We start from the raw sequence: 14,578 nt of genomic DNA, 5'->3' as shown, positions 1-14,578 counted from the left end.
AAAAGGGTTTTGGTATAATATCAGTTGATCCACTTGTCTGAAATTGTGTGTGATAGCTAATATCTTTTCCACACAGGTTTGGGGGACCATCAGATCTTGGGCAGAACTGTATTACTTGTTCATTCATTGATCCTGGATCACTGAACTCTTTATTTCCTCAGCCTCCCTTTCGCTGTTTTTTAAAACTTCTAAATTAAAACAAAAACCATGTAATTACGAGCCCTCCTCAAAGTATATATCCAGGCTACAATCCTGGAAAAGCAGCTTGGTTTTGTGATAGTCTCTTTGTCCTCCTTTATAACACACCTGTCAACATGTCATTCAAACCTTAGTCAGCACAAGATGAATATTTCTGCCTCCCTTCATTAAAAGCAGCCCATTTTGTGCTTCGGAGGGAGCAGGGCTGACTCAAGACATTTTGCTGCCTGAGGCAGAACAACAAATGCTCTGCCCTGCTTGAAGTTAAAGTATTTTGTGGGCATTCAAGTTATTCTGACAGCCCTCTCAACAGAAAACGTTATGATGCATACTGTGTTTTATGTCTTATGGAGTTTTGTGCTATGCCTTAAGAGGACTATTGTGCCCTGAAAGGTGGCTTATAAATCATTTAATAAATAACATCAAGTAAAATCCCACAAGTGGCTCTCCAAAACACCACTGGCAGTCAATGTACAATAATGAGCCTTTTAGGACCCCCAAAACCAGCTGCCTGAGGCAGCTGCCCCACTCTGCCTAATGGTAGGGTCAGACCTGAAAGCAAAAGACTTAGCTCCTAACAAATCCTACTCAGCCTGAAAGGGGCCTCTAGAACATCACATAATTATTGATGGTGACAATGTGCCTCACGAATAGTCTTTTTTATCAGAATGATAATTCTCTGGTAACTGTCTGCAGTGCTTTCTTTACCTGCTTCCGTTCTTGTTGTTTTCTAACCCAATGCTGTTCCTTATCTTGCAGTGACAAGGTAGCACGCCATTACTACTACTGCCATCTTCGGGAGCAAGTGTTGAGGTCCCGGTGCACTGACAAAGAAGAAGTCTACTTCTTGCTGGCTGCTTACGGCCTGCAGGTTGACGTAGGGGACTTCCAGGAGAACTTCCACCGAGGGAACTACTTTGAACCTCAGACTTACTTCCCACAGTGGGTAAGTCTTGCATTATGAGAGGGAAGCAAAATCACTAAGGAGTTTCAAGTTGAATGAAACGTAAAGAAGCTTTTCTTTTTTAAGCTCCCCCCCCCCATTCCTCCTGTACCTGACTTTGCATGAAAGGCTTAGTGGGCTATCTGAATTCACCCCATTACTTACTCATGCTCTTTCTTAATACGTGGGGTTATATCCAGTGAAGCATGAATGTAAAGATATTCATGCAAGGAGAATTCCTTACCTCCTACTTACCACTGCCACCTCTGGGGGTTAGGAGACCCCCAGGAAAAGTCTGGGATGTAAAGTGGGAGGGGGCAAATCAGGTGGAGGCATCTTGCATAAGCAGCAGACCCCATCTCGTTGCAGTTTACCCACCCCAATGATCTTCAGAAAGCTACTGCCTTCGGAGAGGGGGCCACAGTGAGAATTTACCTGGCTCTACATTAGGTACAACCCATCGTCCTGAGCACTGTGAATGAAAACCCCATTCAGTTGAGATCCATTAGAGGCTGCTGTTGGAGGGAGCAGTTTGCATCAACTCCCCTTGCAATCCGCAGCACTGAAGTTATCACTGTTGTTCCAAGGGACAGCCCAATCCTCTGGAGCAGATGTTCAGACTGCGGGGGGAATCAATGAATATTGCTTTCCCTCCCCACCCTCCACATGAAGAGCTGAAGTGAGTGTGCATCAGAGAGGCAACTTTTAAGAGGCCGGGCAAGTTGAGACTCCACACACTGGCAAGCTCTCTGTTTGGCATAGAAAGTCCCAGCCAAAACTTGCATCGCTCTTGGAATTGCCATTCTGTGAGGAGTATGGCATGGGTTGTTTTGTAGGTGGAAAAGGGACTTATATCTTTTCTTATCCCTGCAAGGTTGTGACCTCGCAGCACCCAAGTCCACACTAGCTCACATATGCAAGTAAACATGTTGATAGAATTGGCTGCCAGAGATGGGACCTGGCACCCGGTAGGATGTGTCTCTCCCTGTCCCCGGGGCACTGCAGCGAGATAATGTATGAAATGCTTCTGGTTCAGTTCCACGGCTCAGGATTGCTGCATCGTGCACGGAAGCGAGATAAGGATGTTGGCAAGAGCTGGCAGGCAGGCAGCCTTGTTTTTGGAGTCTGCTTATGAGACCCATGGCACCTGGCTGATGAGGCAGAGTGGAGTTAAGAAAGATCAGGCTTCGTGGCAGCTGGATAATTAAAGTCATGTGAAGTCTGACAAAGGGAGACCGTGGTACAGCGACCTGAGGGAGCCTCCCTGTAATTAAGGGAATAGAAGACATTCAGGCAAGAACATCCCCTTCGAGGGCTTACTGTTCCCTTGTAAAGACTGGGTTTAAGTGCCTCTTAAGTGTTGAGTGATATTCAGGAAAGGGAGAAATAAGATATGCAACCTAAACTGCAATGAGCTCTTATTACACACAGTTTAGACGAAGCCTGGAAGGAATTTCTCCTGCTTGAGCAAGCAATCAGTCTTGCACACAGAATTTGCATGGTGAGAAGTCTCCCGGTGACTGTAGCAGGTATCAGCTCTGACATCCACTACAGGCACTTGCTGCTTTTTCAAACCTCTCTCAACGCTGCCACCTGGTGGGCCCCCCTGTTCACCTGCCTGTTGTTGTTTTTTCTTCTTCTAAGCAAGAGAAAGTCACTGTGTTTTTCCCATTGCTATACTATTTCAATCTTCTCTGGTCACTTTGCTCAGAAGGGATGCCTACTGCTTGCCTTGGAATGCTACTGATGTACTAATAATAATAATAATAATAATAATAATAATAATAATAATAATAGTGGTTTTATTATTTATACCCCACCCATCTGGCTGGGTTTCCCCAGCCACTCTGGGTGGATTCCAGCACATATAAAAACATAATGAAATGTCAAACATAAAAAACTTCCAGGGCTGCCTTCAGATGTCTTCTAAAAGTTTTGCATGCAAGTGTAGTTTCTTATCTCACTGTAGCACTGTGAAAGAAGGAGCTTCCCATCACAATTAAACACATGGATACTCTGTCCTAATTTGGGCTATTAACTTCAGGTGCATATTGCAATATTGACCCAAAGAGATTGATTCCCTGTGAAAATTATTTCTCTAGTGATTTTGAATGATTAGCACGACTTGGATGGGGAAACAGAGGAATGACAGTGTGCTCCTCTTTACCCTTTAGTAGGTGTGTAGCAATATTTTTGTAAGATTAAACTCTCATACTGCCTAGGATGGGAAAATTTGCAACAGCTGAAATTCCCCTGTTCTGCATTGAATCTTGTAAACCTAGCTGAGAACCATACTTAAAAGGGCATAGTTAAACTATGGAACTTGCTCCCACAGAAGGCAGTGATGGCCACTAACTTGGAAAGCTTTAAAATACAATTAGTCAAAATCATGGAGAACAAGACTATTAATATCTACCAGCCATGAAGGCTATGCTTTGCCTCCACGGTTGGAGGCAGTACTGCCTTTAAATACCAGTTGCTTGAAACCACAGGAGGGGAAAGTGCTTTTGTCCTTGGGTCTTGCTTGCAGGTTTCCATGGCCACTGAGGGAACAGGATGCTGAAGGAGATGGCCCTTTGGCCCGATCCACCAGCCTATTCTTATGTTCTTAGGTTACAAATACAATTGTCACAAGTATTAGTAGGGTCTCCCCCCCCCCCTTTGTTGTTGCCTTGTAATTAAAGAGGAACACACTGAGAAATTTCCTAGTACACACTTAGTGGCTTATAGCAGGATTCTTCTTTTTAAGAATATTTAAATGATGCACCATTCAATGAGCTTCTGATGTGGGGCAGGGGGAGTACCCTCGCCTGAGTCTCACCATGCCGTGTATCTCAGCCACCTTGTCTTGCAGACTTATTTAAGAGAGACTGAGGAAGCTGCTGACGTTGTCTCTTTCCTTCCCCCATGGCAGATTATTGCAAGGCGAGGGAGTGACTATATCCTGAAGCATGCTCCAGAGATGCACCGGGAACAGCAAGGCCTGTCTACGAGGGAAGCCATTCTGAAGTACGTCAAGGAGTCCTGCTTGCTGGAAGATGTGCCTGTCCACTTCTACAGACTGCAGAAGGTGAAACTGGGCAGATTCTTGCTTCAAGCATTGAAATGCTGTGTTAGAAATGCAGACAGCCTTTTTGAGTTCTTTTCTCAAGCAAGCAAGAAAACAAATGGAAATAATGGTTGGGAGAAAGGTGCTTGCCCAGGTAGACCCTCTGCAGCTTCTTCCCATCCACCCTTCACACCAGAAGTTTGCCCCTTTCTCCCACCTGATGCTCCACCCTGTGGCACCTTCAGATCACACTGGGTGGCCAGACCCAATCCAGGGATGTCTCCACCTGACTCAGACAAAGCCTGTATTCCCCCCACCATCAACCCTGACCCAGCTCACAATAGTATGCATAATATTACAGCAAAGGCCTCCACTTAAGTGCAAATGATTCTTCAAAACTCAAAAGAGTCATTCCAGTAGGATTGCAGACAGCAGACTACAGCAGACTATAGCTCACTATGTTCAGGGGTTTCCATTGCCCTCTGTGGAATATGATGATTTGTGAGTGTACAAGGTCATTCCCTTTTTGTAGCAGACGATAGGAAAGCCCTGCTTGTCAGCACTGATATTTCTGGATGCGGAGAAAGCGTTTGACAATGTGTCTTGGCTATCTATGAAAAGAGTTCCGAGGAAAATGGATTTGGGGAAAACATCCTTAAAGACTATAGAAGCTATATATACTGAACAACAAGCAAATATGATTGTAAATAACATTATCTCTGAAGGATGCAAAGTTATGAAAGGAACCAGGCAAGGGTGTCCGTTGTCCCCGATGCTGCTTATTTTGATTTTGTACTGACACAAAAGATAAGGAATAATGACAAAATAAGGGGTATAAAAGTGGACCAACAAAAGTATAAGTTAAAAACTTATGCGGATGATGTTGTTTTGACGTTGAAAAACCCACTAGACAGTGTACCAGCGGTTTTGGAAGAAATAAAAGAGTTTGGTAACTTAGCAGGTTCTAAACTAAATAGGGTGAACTTAGAAAACATGAGGAAAAGAGGGGTTAAAAGGAACCATGATAGTAAGTCAAGGATTTTTGGTTGATTCTTTGAAAGGAAAGCTTTTTCTTTGTTGCATCGTTTTGGTTCATGCTTTGTTGATGTGGAAGGTTATCAGAAAAGCAAATAAATGACAATATGAAAAAGGAAAGCCCTGCTTGTGCCTACCACTTATAAGACTTACCCACTCCTGCAATTTCTTCCAGTCTAAGCTGTTTGCTGATTGAGACTGCGCAAGTACAAGCTGGAAGGGTTATATGGGGCAAGATCTGACACGCTTTGTGCCTAGGGATGCCGAAGATCTGAAATAGTCACTTTAATACTTGAATTCCCGTCTGACCTGAAATACTGGTGTGAGAGTGTGTGTGTGGTTTTGTTTTTTCATATGCTGGTAGGAATTTATTTTTCGTTTCCACTTTATATTATTATGATTATATCAGTTTCCATTTCTGTGTAGTAGGGCAAGTGTGGCTAACCAAGGGCCCTTCAGGTGTGTGTCCACAGCAACCGCTTTGCAAATGCATAGGTTTCTGTAGGCCACATAGCTGGGGGAAAGAGAAGTCTGGAACTGGATTTGTACTCTTGCTCATAGGTGTGAAGGCCCAGGGAAAAATCAGAAAAATTGGGCAGAGAAAAAGCAGGGTGGGGCAGGGTGGTGGTTCTGGGCCTTCAAATCCCTACACTTGGATATGGTTTGGCTTAGTGTGACCTGCAAATAGATCATAGGGTGTTTCAGTGGTCTGCCTAAAGGCATGCATGAGGGTGGCAAGATCCATCTCATGCAAGAAACAGGTGTAGTTTATACAAGTGATCCTGGTCACAGCTTGTATATGTGCAGCATCGGTTTCAGGAGTAGTCCAGGCTACAGTCCTGTTCTGGTAGCCTCCTAGCCTCCTTGACTATCACCAAAGCAAAGTCTGTCTTTTCACCTTGCACCTTTGTGTCTTCCCAGGACAAGAAGGAGGATCGCCCAACCATCATTTTGGGCCTGACTCTTAAAGGGATGCACATCTATCAGGTAAGAAGTTGAAAGATTTTAAATCTGGCATTAACACCCCACTCTCTTTCTGTCTCACACACAGTTCCTCTGCCAGCACTTCCAACTTCTTCCTGTGTCCTAGACTTTACAAATCAGATTATTGTTCCTGTGTATCTCACAATGTTGTTTTGCCATTTGTTTTCATTGTTGTAGGAGGTGAACCATGTTCGCCAGCTGCTCTATGACTTCCCCTGGTCACACATTGGGAAACTAGCATTTCTGGTAAGTGTTGCAGAACGTGACAGTGTTATTTGGATTACTTGCAGTTTGAATCGCATGATTTCTTAAAGGCTCAGAGCTGACAAATGCGTAATAGGGTTTGGGGGAGGTTAATATATAGAGATAATAAAACGTGCAATTCTGTTTACCAAGAGCACTTTCCTTTCCCCTCTCTGTAATTTAGGGGAAGAAGTTTGTAATCCAGCCTGATGGTTTGCCTTCAGCCCGGAAGCTAGTTTACTACACAGGGTGCCCTTTCCGGTCTCGGCATTTGCTGCAGCTGCTCAGCAACAGCCACCGTGTGTTTCTTAACATCCAACCCATCCTTAAGCAGATCCAGATGCTGGAAGATGCAGAAGGTAAGTGAGGGTGAGGGTTTGCATTTGAGAAGGGCCAAGGCCTCTGGCAAACACAGGGCAGATGCAAAGACATTGGTTTTCACAAAAGCTTAAAGATATTTGCAAGGTCAGAAAGTTGTGTTGAGTTCAAAAGGTGTGAGGCAGGCAGGGCCAACGTCAGTGGCTGCCATGACCGGACACCTTCCAAGGCCCACACTTTGCATGAGGTCCAGCGCTGAAGGCCTCTTGATTGCTGCCACTCACCAGCACCAAGGGGCTGATTGCCAACTCTTTGGCCCAGAGGTGATGTGTGGGCAGATGAGAGTTGAGGCGGAGGAATGGCTGGCAACTGTTTGCTGACTGGTGGCCTGCTTGCTCAAGACAGAGACAGCTGTGGTGGGGAAGAGGAGGTCATGTATGCGGTCTGTAGGGTTCACAAAAACCTGGCACTGATGTCATGCCACCCTTCAAAGGCATGGCTTGTTTGCTACAATCCACCGTGCAAGGAGAACGTGGCTCCAGTCTCCCTTGCATTCTAACCTCAGTTGTTACAGAAGAACTTAACCCACTATTTTTGAAGGCACCTGGGACCCTTCCAATTCCTTAAGCATGACAATTTAAAAAAAATATTTAGCTAGCTTGTCTCATTCCAAATTTCAGCAAGATTTTTAAAAGTCATAAAACATGTGATTTCAGAATTCAAAAACAAATATTAAAAATCCTCTTAACCACCAATAAGGTGTGTCAATTAAAAATGGAAAATGGACAAAGTTGGAGGTTTGAAAGTTTTATTATAATCAGGCCACATGGAAATGTAATGAATGGGTGGATTAATGAATGAGAAACCACTATAGCCATTTTGTCTCCATGGCCCTTGCTTTTGCTTCACTTCCGGGTAAGAGTGATGGTTGCTGGATAGATTGTGAGGGCCGCTCCCAAGAGCACTTGCTCCATGCACAGACTCTGGTGGTGTTGAGCCTTCCACCACATGTGCTGGTCTGACCAGTGAAGTGCTTCCTTCCACTATAATAATTATTAAATACATGTATCGCTATTTGTATGCAGTGTCGTCATGTGATCAGGCCAGCACAGGTGGCAAGAGATTTAAGTTTCTCTTTTTCCAAACTTTTTTCCCCACCCATCTCACTTGTTGCAGAGAAGAAACGATATCGGGAATCCTACATCAGCGACACGTTGGAGATGGACCTTGACCCATCCGACAAGCATTCGCACGGCAGTGGAAGCAGCAGAGGAAGTGAGAAGAACAACCGTCTGTCTCGACAGTCGACCGACAGCCATGGCAGCTCTCACACGTCGGGCATTGAGGCCGACTCAAGGCATCGGATTTCAGTGGAGATGTCGGTGGATGAGCCCTTTGGGATGGATCGGGTTCATCGGAAGGAGAAGTCCTGCAGCTCAAACATCAGCTATGGAAGCTCTGGCATTGATAGCGGTGGCAAAGAGAGAGTCGAAGAGGACTCTCAGGATGATGGTAAGGCTTGGAAGGAATGGCCAGCAGGTATTTCTTTTCTGTGGGAACAAAATTAAGAGCAGTGGTGGGTAGGATGAATGGGCGAGCAGATGACTTTAGAGAAAGATATATCACTGTGCCACCTTATCTCTCGTAATTTCCAGAAGTTGAATTGACAGTGGACGAGTCGGAAGAGGTGCCTGTGGATGAGCCTCAGTTAGAGGACGTCATACATGGAAAACCTGTAGATTCGTTTGCAAAAGATGGTGTTTGCTGCCAGGGTGAGCTGATATTTGCGCAACTCTTTGAAATTTGTCAGTGTTGCATCCTGTTTCATGGTGTTTTAAGTTTCTGACTTGCATAAAATATTCCGATGTGTCATTTCTTTTACTAAATTTGAAGAAAATCTGTTTGTGGAGTGAAGGGGTATGTGGAACATGGGAAGGTATTTCAGAGTATCATCATTTAAAAAGGTCATAGGGGCACAAAAATGTGGAGACTGAAAGCCACAAAGAATTGTGAAATAAGCAGAGTTCCTTCAAGCACTGGAATTCCCAATTTCCTGTGCGAAGCTTTAGCTAAATATACATGTCCCCACGATGACTTTTTTTTGTAACAATGAGCTAGGAACTTGCTTGAACCAAGCATCTCTGGAAGTGAGAACCTACTGTCATATATAGAATTGTAATCCTTAAACTTGCATCTTGTTGCTCTCTCCCCAACCTGCTTAAGAAAATAATTTGAATAATCTGTTAACATCTGCTAGTACAAAAGGTGGACAATTTCAACTGTTGGCCATGGACAGGACTGGGTGCAGTAACTGGTGAATTGAACACTATTGCCTGGTGTTATGTACAGAATCTTAATATAAGCCAGGAGTAAGGAATATTTTGAGGAAGAAAGAGAAACAGCGGATACCCACTATTAATGCCTTTCAAATTCAAGGAATTTGCAACCTGAGGATTCTCCTTCTGACACTTCTGCCATATCACATTTCTCAATATACAGAGCCAGCTTGGACAATCCTTTCATTCACTTACAGACACCCTTTGCCACTAGCTACATTTAAACCAGGAAATATTTAGTCAATCATAATTTATGGTTTTATGCCATGGAAGATGATGGCAACCAGGAACAAGCCAGAGCATTAAACCCACTTCAAACCATGGTTTGATATCCTGGCTTTTTCAGAAACTGGCAGCCATATTTTCCCAATTCAGATGAAATGGAAAACTATGGCTAATTAAAGCCTCCCTGGTTTAATTGCAGCTCATATCCAAGGAAGGAGCAAAGAGGCATGGCATGCTTGGACAAAATACTTGTGCATATATCATGGCTTAATAAGCTGAGATTTGACCACGTGAACATGACTAGTATCTCTACAAGCTTTGATCCACATTTTTGTTTTCAGTTTGAATCTTATCATTTTGATTTTGTCTCTCTCTCTCCCCACCCCCACAACAGACACAAATCTGAACCATCTTTCAGTAGTGCAAGTCACGTTAATAAAGGTCAGAGGCCAGAGTGAGGAATCGCTTCGCCAGGTAAGATGTTGGCTGGTGTGGGAAGGGTGTAGCTCAGTAGCAGAGCAGCTGCAAGGTTCCAGGTTCAACCCGCCGCATCTCCTGGTAGGAGAAGGACAGCCGCTGTCCATCAATATAGGCAGTAATGAGCTGGATGAATCAATGAGCTAGAAAGTATAAGGCAGGTTGATGTGTTGCTATGAGCCATACCAAACTCTTGTCTCATTTACACGCTGTAATAAGAAATTTGGCAAATATCATATGCCACATTAGGATGAGTTCTGGGTTTAAACTCCCAGGACATTTTCTTTTGAAGCATCTATTTCTAAGCCTAAAAGATAGCATCAATCACTTGGGAAACTGGATCCAACTCAAAATAAAGAATGCACAGGGTTGGGTTTAGCTCATGGATTTTGTGGTGTAATCAGATGCTGTTTCTTAAGCAATCACAATCTGGTCTGTAAAGAATACTTCGATTTTTACATTTTAATGTTAATGTTTCTATGTTCCAAATGTGGTTGCCGTCATCAGGAAAGGGGGGAAAGATCCCTTGACTGTAGACTTCAGCATTGTGGGACCGCTGTTTATTCTCGGTCTGTGGTTAGTGCACAGATTGCTCCGCTAAGAATGTATCTAACGTTTCGTTCGCCAGCACAGCGTAACAGCAAAGATCTGAAAGTAAAATCAGACTCACTCTGTCAACAGCACCAAAGGAAGCCTAGCTTGAATTCAGTAGACTTCGCCATAATCCAGGGTGCTCAACAAGATGGTTTATACGTCTAAAACTGAGACAGCCTGCAGGGCTGATTCTGATTAACTAGTGGGCACAACCCAGCCGGAGTTATGCACTTTTAAGTCTCTCTTATTTCAGTAGGAGAGCTAAGCATGTGATTAAGGGCTGCAGACTAAAAGCATTTACTTGGAAATATAACCCACTGAATTCAGAGTATAGGATGAGGCTGGTATACATTGCAAGCTGAGTCTTAAAAGTGCCCATGAAAACTCACCAACATTTTAGTGCAAATTTCTCTAACAAACATGCTGCATTTTGTATGCTGTTTTCACTAATACACTAGATTTATGCACATTCCCCATGAATATATACATTTTTTGTAAACATTGCAAAATTCAGGCAAGTATGAATTTTGGGAGGATGGCTGTGCTTTGGTTCTCCTATTGTTTCAGAAAGTGTGAATTTGATAGATTTGCCTTTAACAGGATAGAAACTCTTCCCCATTCCTTTTCCTGACTATTGCTTGTTCTGGCAGGGTTGGAGTGCCAACATTTGGAGAGCCACAGGTTCCCTACCTTTGACTTGTAAGCAAATTCCAGACTGGTAGTCATGCTAGTCTGTTGTAGTAGAAACAAAGAAATGTGTGGTGACACCTGTAAAGACTAAGAAAATTATTGTGGCACAGAGCCCTCAGTTAAATGCATGAAGCGTTGTATCTGTAATAGATACGCACACTCACATGTGTCCACACAGAAGGGAGGCAGAAAGACCAGCTATGAAAAAAGAGTAGCAACAAATGCATCTGTCCCAAGTCCATCACATTTGTGCATGGGGACAGATTAAAGACTTCCCTAGCCTGTTACTGTGCAGATTTTTTTTAGGATAATTCCAGAAAATCCTTTAAATATCTGCATAAACCATTGGAAATTAAATAAAAGTTACAAGATGGTCCAAGGACTGCTTTAAAAAAAAATGTTCAGGGAAGCACGTTGCTTCCTGTATAACTGAATATTCATTGTGCTGATGGTAGCAGTCATCCTTTTTCCATACCATGCCCCTTCATACATTACATACCATTTTAGGTATGTAATTTTATCCACTTCTGTCAAAAAGGAGGGAAAGTTATCGCTGTTCTTTGATTTTTCTGAGAGGGCGAGGGAGAAATGAAGTGGTGAGGGAGAGAAAAGAAGCTGGCTTGGGCAGCCTAGAAGCCCGCTTGGTCCAAAATGGGCTGCTTCCCGAAGCACTAAATAAGAGTATGCACACCCGTATCATACATATAACATTCAGGAAATTTCCAAAATTTGGTTAACAGGGATTCTATTGTGTGCTTATGTTGAAAAATATAAGCACAACTCCTAGCCTTATTAGCTAAAGGGAACTTCTATACTCAGAGGCTTCCTATCTCTGAATACCAGATATCGCCCACTTTCCCCTCTTATGGGGCAGCATAAATGCCCAACCCATTTCTCCTCGCATCCTGTGAGGTAGGTTATAATGAGAGAGAATGAGTGGCCAAAGGTCAACCTGTGAGTTTCAGAGCTGAGTGGGGGTTTGAACCCATATCTCCTCAGCCATCCTAGTCCAACAGTCTGTAATCAAAACACCACAATGGCTCCTTGCTCCTCTGGCTGACCACTGAAAATAACAGAGTGCTGGATAAGAGGGATCTTTTGTCTGACCCAGGAAGGCACTTCCTATTGCCTTTCTATTTCAGTACATCCTTGGGGATAAGAACTTGTCAGAAATTGAAGTTCTTCATAAGTTTTGGAGTTCTTCCTCCTATACCACTTCCATGTGGCTTATTTTCCTCCCTCCCTCCCTCCCTTCCTTCCTTCCTTCCTTCCTTCCTTCCTTCCTTCCTTCCTATGGCCTCTTATGCAGTAAAGTCCATCATCCCATGAAACTTTAATTTTCAGTAGATCTCCACAAGGACATGGTAACCTCGACTCATGATGACATTGAAGGACCAATCAAAATATAGTGATTCTAAAAGGAAGACAAATTAATCTTCTGCTTACCATGATCAAACCTTTTAACTATAAGAAGCAACACCCCTCTTGGCTCTCCCCTCCTTTTTCCAACCTAGACAAGCACCGTTGTTTCAGCCAAACTCTTCCCTTCCAACACTCAGTTCATTGTACATGCCAGGGGGACACTGTGTTCTGAAGCTCAGAATCTAGGCGTTAATAGTTGAATGACTTCACAATTCCATAATGCTTCACGGCTTCTTCATTAAGACAATTTTCCTTAAAGAGAATGAGAGGAATGTTAACAATTTGAGACGAGATGGGAGTTTGCACGCATGCAATCTTTTTCTTTTGTCTTGCTTGTTTGTTTTAAAGTTGTTTGCTTTAATATATGCTTGTCTTAAACTGGCAGCTTGCACAGCCCAAAGCTATGAAGTGCCCGGACCAGCACAGCCATAGTCTAGATGACATCCGCCTTCACAAGTGTCTTCATCCTCCACTAAGTGCCACATTATCTTCAGATACCTCACACAGCTATACGTTTGGTTGCGCCTTAGAGGATAAGCTGGCCAGCTATGGATGTGTTTATTCAACAGCCGACTGCAAAACCAAGTCTGCCCTCTATGGGAAGAGATCCATGAACTGCCTGTCTCTGGATCTCTTGGGGGAAGATCAGCTCCCGGAGGAATTTGTGGTGTAGACACACTGGAGAAGCTTTCGGACCATCTTGCCAAAGGTCACCTACAAAAAAAAGAAAAAGAAAAAAAGGAGTGACTGCTGTTCTGATGGGAAATGGATACTGATTTTACCTCATCGTGTGGGATCCTTTCCTTATTGTTGCCCTCTCTGGTTTGTCATTGTTGTTTGATTCAGCAGATCTGATCAAACTGCATAGCATTTAAAATGCTATGATTCCAGACTGGATAACTGAGGAACGCTTCAGAATAATTGTTCAGAAACAATTTTCTTACTGAAAAGAAAAAATGAAGACCAGAAGTGGGCAAAAAACTGAACATATTCTCAGGACCCGGAAATATTTGCCTCCTGTTTTCCAAACTCTGGTCCAATTTTCACCACTTTTTCTTCACACAGCTTCTGTATGTATAATCCTTAGGGATGTTGTTTTCCTAAAATGTGTCTCCATCAACTGTCTGCCATGCTCAAGCCTCTACTGCCATTTGGAGCAGAATCTTGTCTTCTGTTAAATGCAGTTTTCCTCTCCCAGACATGCCACTTGTCAAGTAGCAGTATTGGAAAGAGTCAGATATCATATCTGAAACATATCTGTGACACGTGCCCCTCCAACTGTTTCTTTCAGAAAGAGGGGCAGACCCAGAGGAGAGGCAAAGTCTCAAAGCACTACCTCAGAATGTAAATTTGCCCAACACGTTTGAATAAAAAAACCTCTTATGCCTTCATCTAGTAAAGGACCATAGCAGCTTTGCTAGATCAAGGTCAATGCTCTTTGCCCAAACATGTATATTTACTCATATCCATCGGACATATTTATATCACCAATAAATCTTTTGGAGGGTGTAATGTCACTTCCAGACTATGCCTTTCCTTATTTCTTTTGCAACCATTTCTTGAAAACTGCCTGGTTAGCTCACTCTTGGGGACAAGTAGCATTGGTACAGTATTGCTCACAGGGTGCTGAATTGTGCCACAAACAACAGTGTGAAAAATGGAGGCAAGATGTCACACGATTTGTGGAAATGGCATAGAGGTCATTGATCAGTAAGTTCTGTAGGGACAGGAATTTCCCAGAACTGTACAGGCATGGTTGAAGTTCCCATGCAGGTCCATGTTCATATGCAGGTCACAGACAATGAGACAGGTCAGCTTAAACTTTGGATGGTTTTGTATGAAAGGAAAGAAATAGTTGGCCCATTTGATGGAGTGCTAATAAGTACTGAGTAATGAAGACCTCCTCAAAGGGGGGGGGTACAATTTTGCGTGGTGTGGAAAAAGTGGAGTGTGAGACGTTCTTCTCCCTGTCTCAGTAACGAGAACCCGGCCCATTCCAATGAAGCCGGATGTTGGGAAATTTAGAGAAGACCCGAGGAAGCACACACAGTTGTGTTCAACTAG

General features: G+C 43.4%; 1 protein-coding gene across 2 annotated transcripts in view; it reads left to right on the top strand.

The window, feature by feature from the left end:
* The window catches only part of FRMD1 (FERM domain containing 1), a 52,017-nt gene extending 37,986 nt beyond the window's left edge, over positions 1 to 14,031 (top strand). For both annotated transcript variants that reach the window (XM_083606046.1, XM_083606047.1), the window contains exons 6-14: positions 958 to 1,144; positions 4,056 to 4,211; positions 6,147 to 6,212; positions 6,387 to 6,455; positions 6,637 to 6,811; positions 7,947 to 8,282; positions 8,426 to 8,542; positions 9,726 to 9,805; positions 12,900 to 14,031. In XM_083606046.1, the coding sequence (XP_083462172.1) occupies positions 958 to 1,144; positions 4,056 to 4,211; positions 6,147 to 6,212; positions 6,387 to 6,455; positions 6,637 to 6,811; positions 7,947 to 8,282; positions 8,426 to 8,542; positions 9,726 to 9,805; positions 12,900 to 13,187 (1,474 nt within the window). In that variant the 3' untranslated portion in view covers positions 13,188 to 14,031. The remainder of the gene's footprint in view (positions 1 to 957; positions 1,145 to 4,055; positions 4,212 to 6,146; positions 6,213 to 6,386; positions 6,456 to 6,636; positions 6,812 to 7,946; positions 8,283 to 8,425; positions 8,543 to 9,725; positions 9,806 to 12,899) is intronic.
* The last annotated feature ends 547 nt before the right edge of the window (positions 14,032 to 14,578 follow it).

The sequence above is a fragment of the Podarcis filfolensis genome, assembly GCF_964270895.1.
Source record: "Podarcis filfolensis genome assembly, chromosome: 3".
NCBI classification, from domain to species: Eukaryota; Metazoa; Chordata; class Lepidosauria; order Squamata; family Lacertidae; genus Podarcis; species Podarcis filfolensis.
Note: the sequence above shows the minus strand (reverse complement) of the source record. Positions and strands in the feature narration are given on the sequence as shown.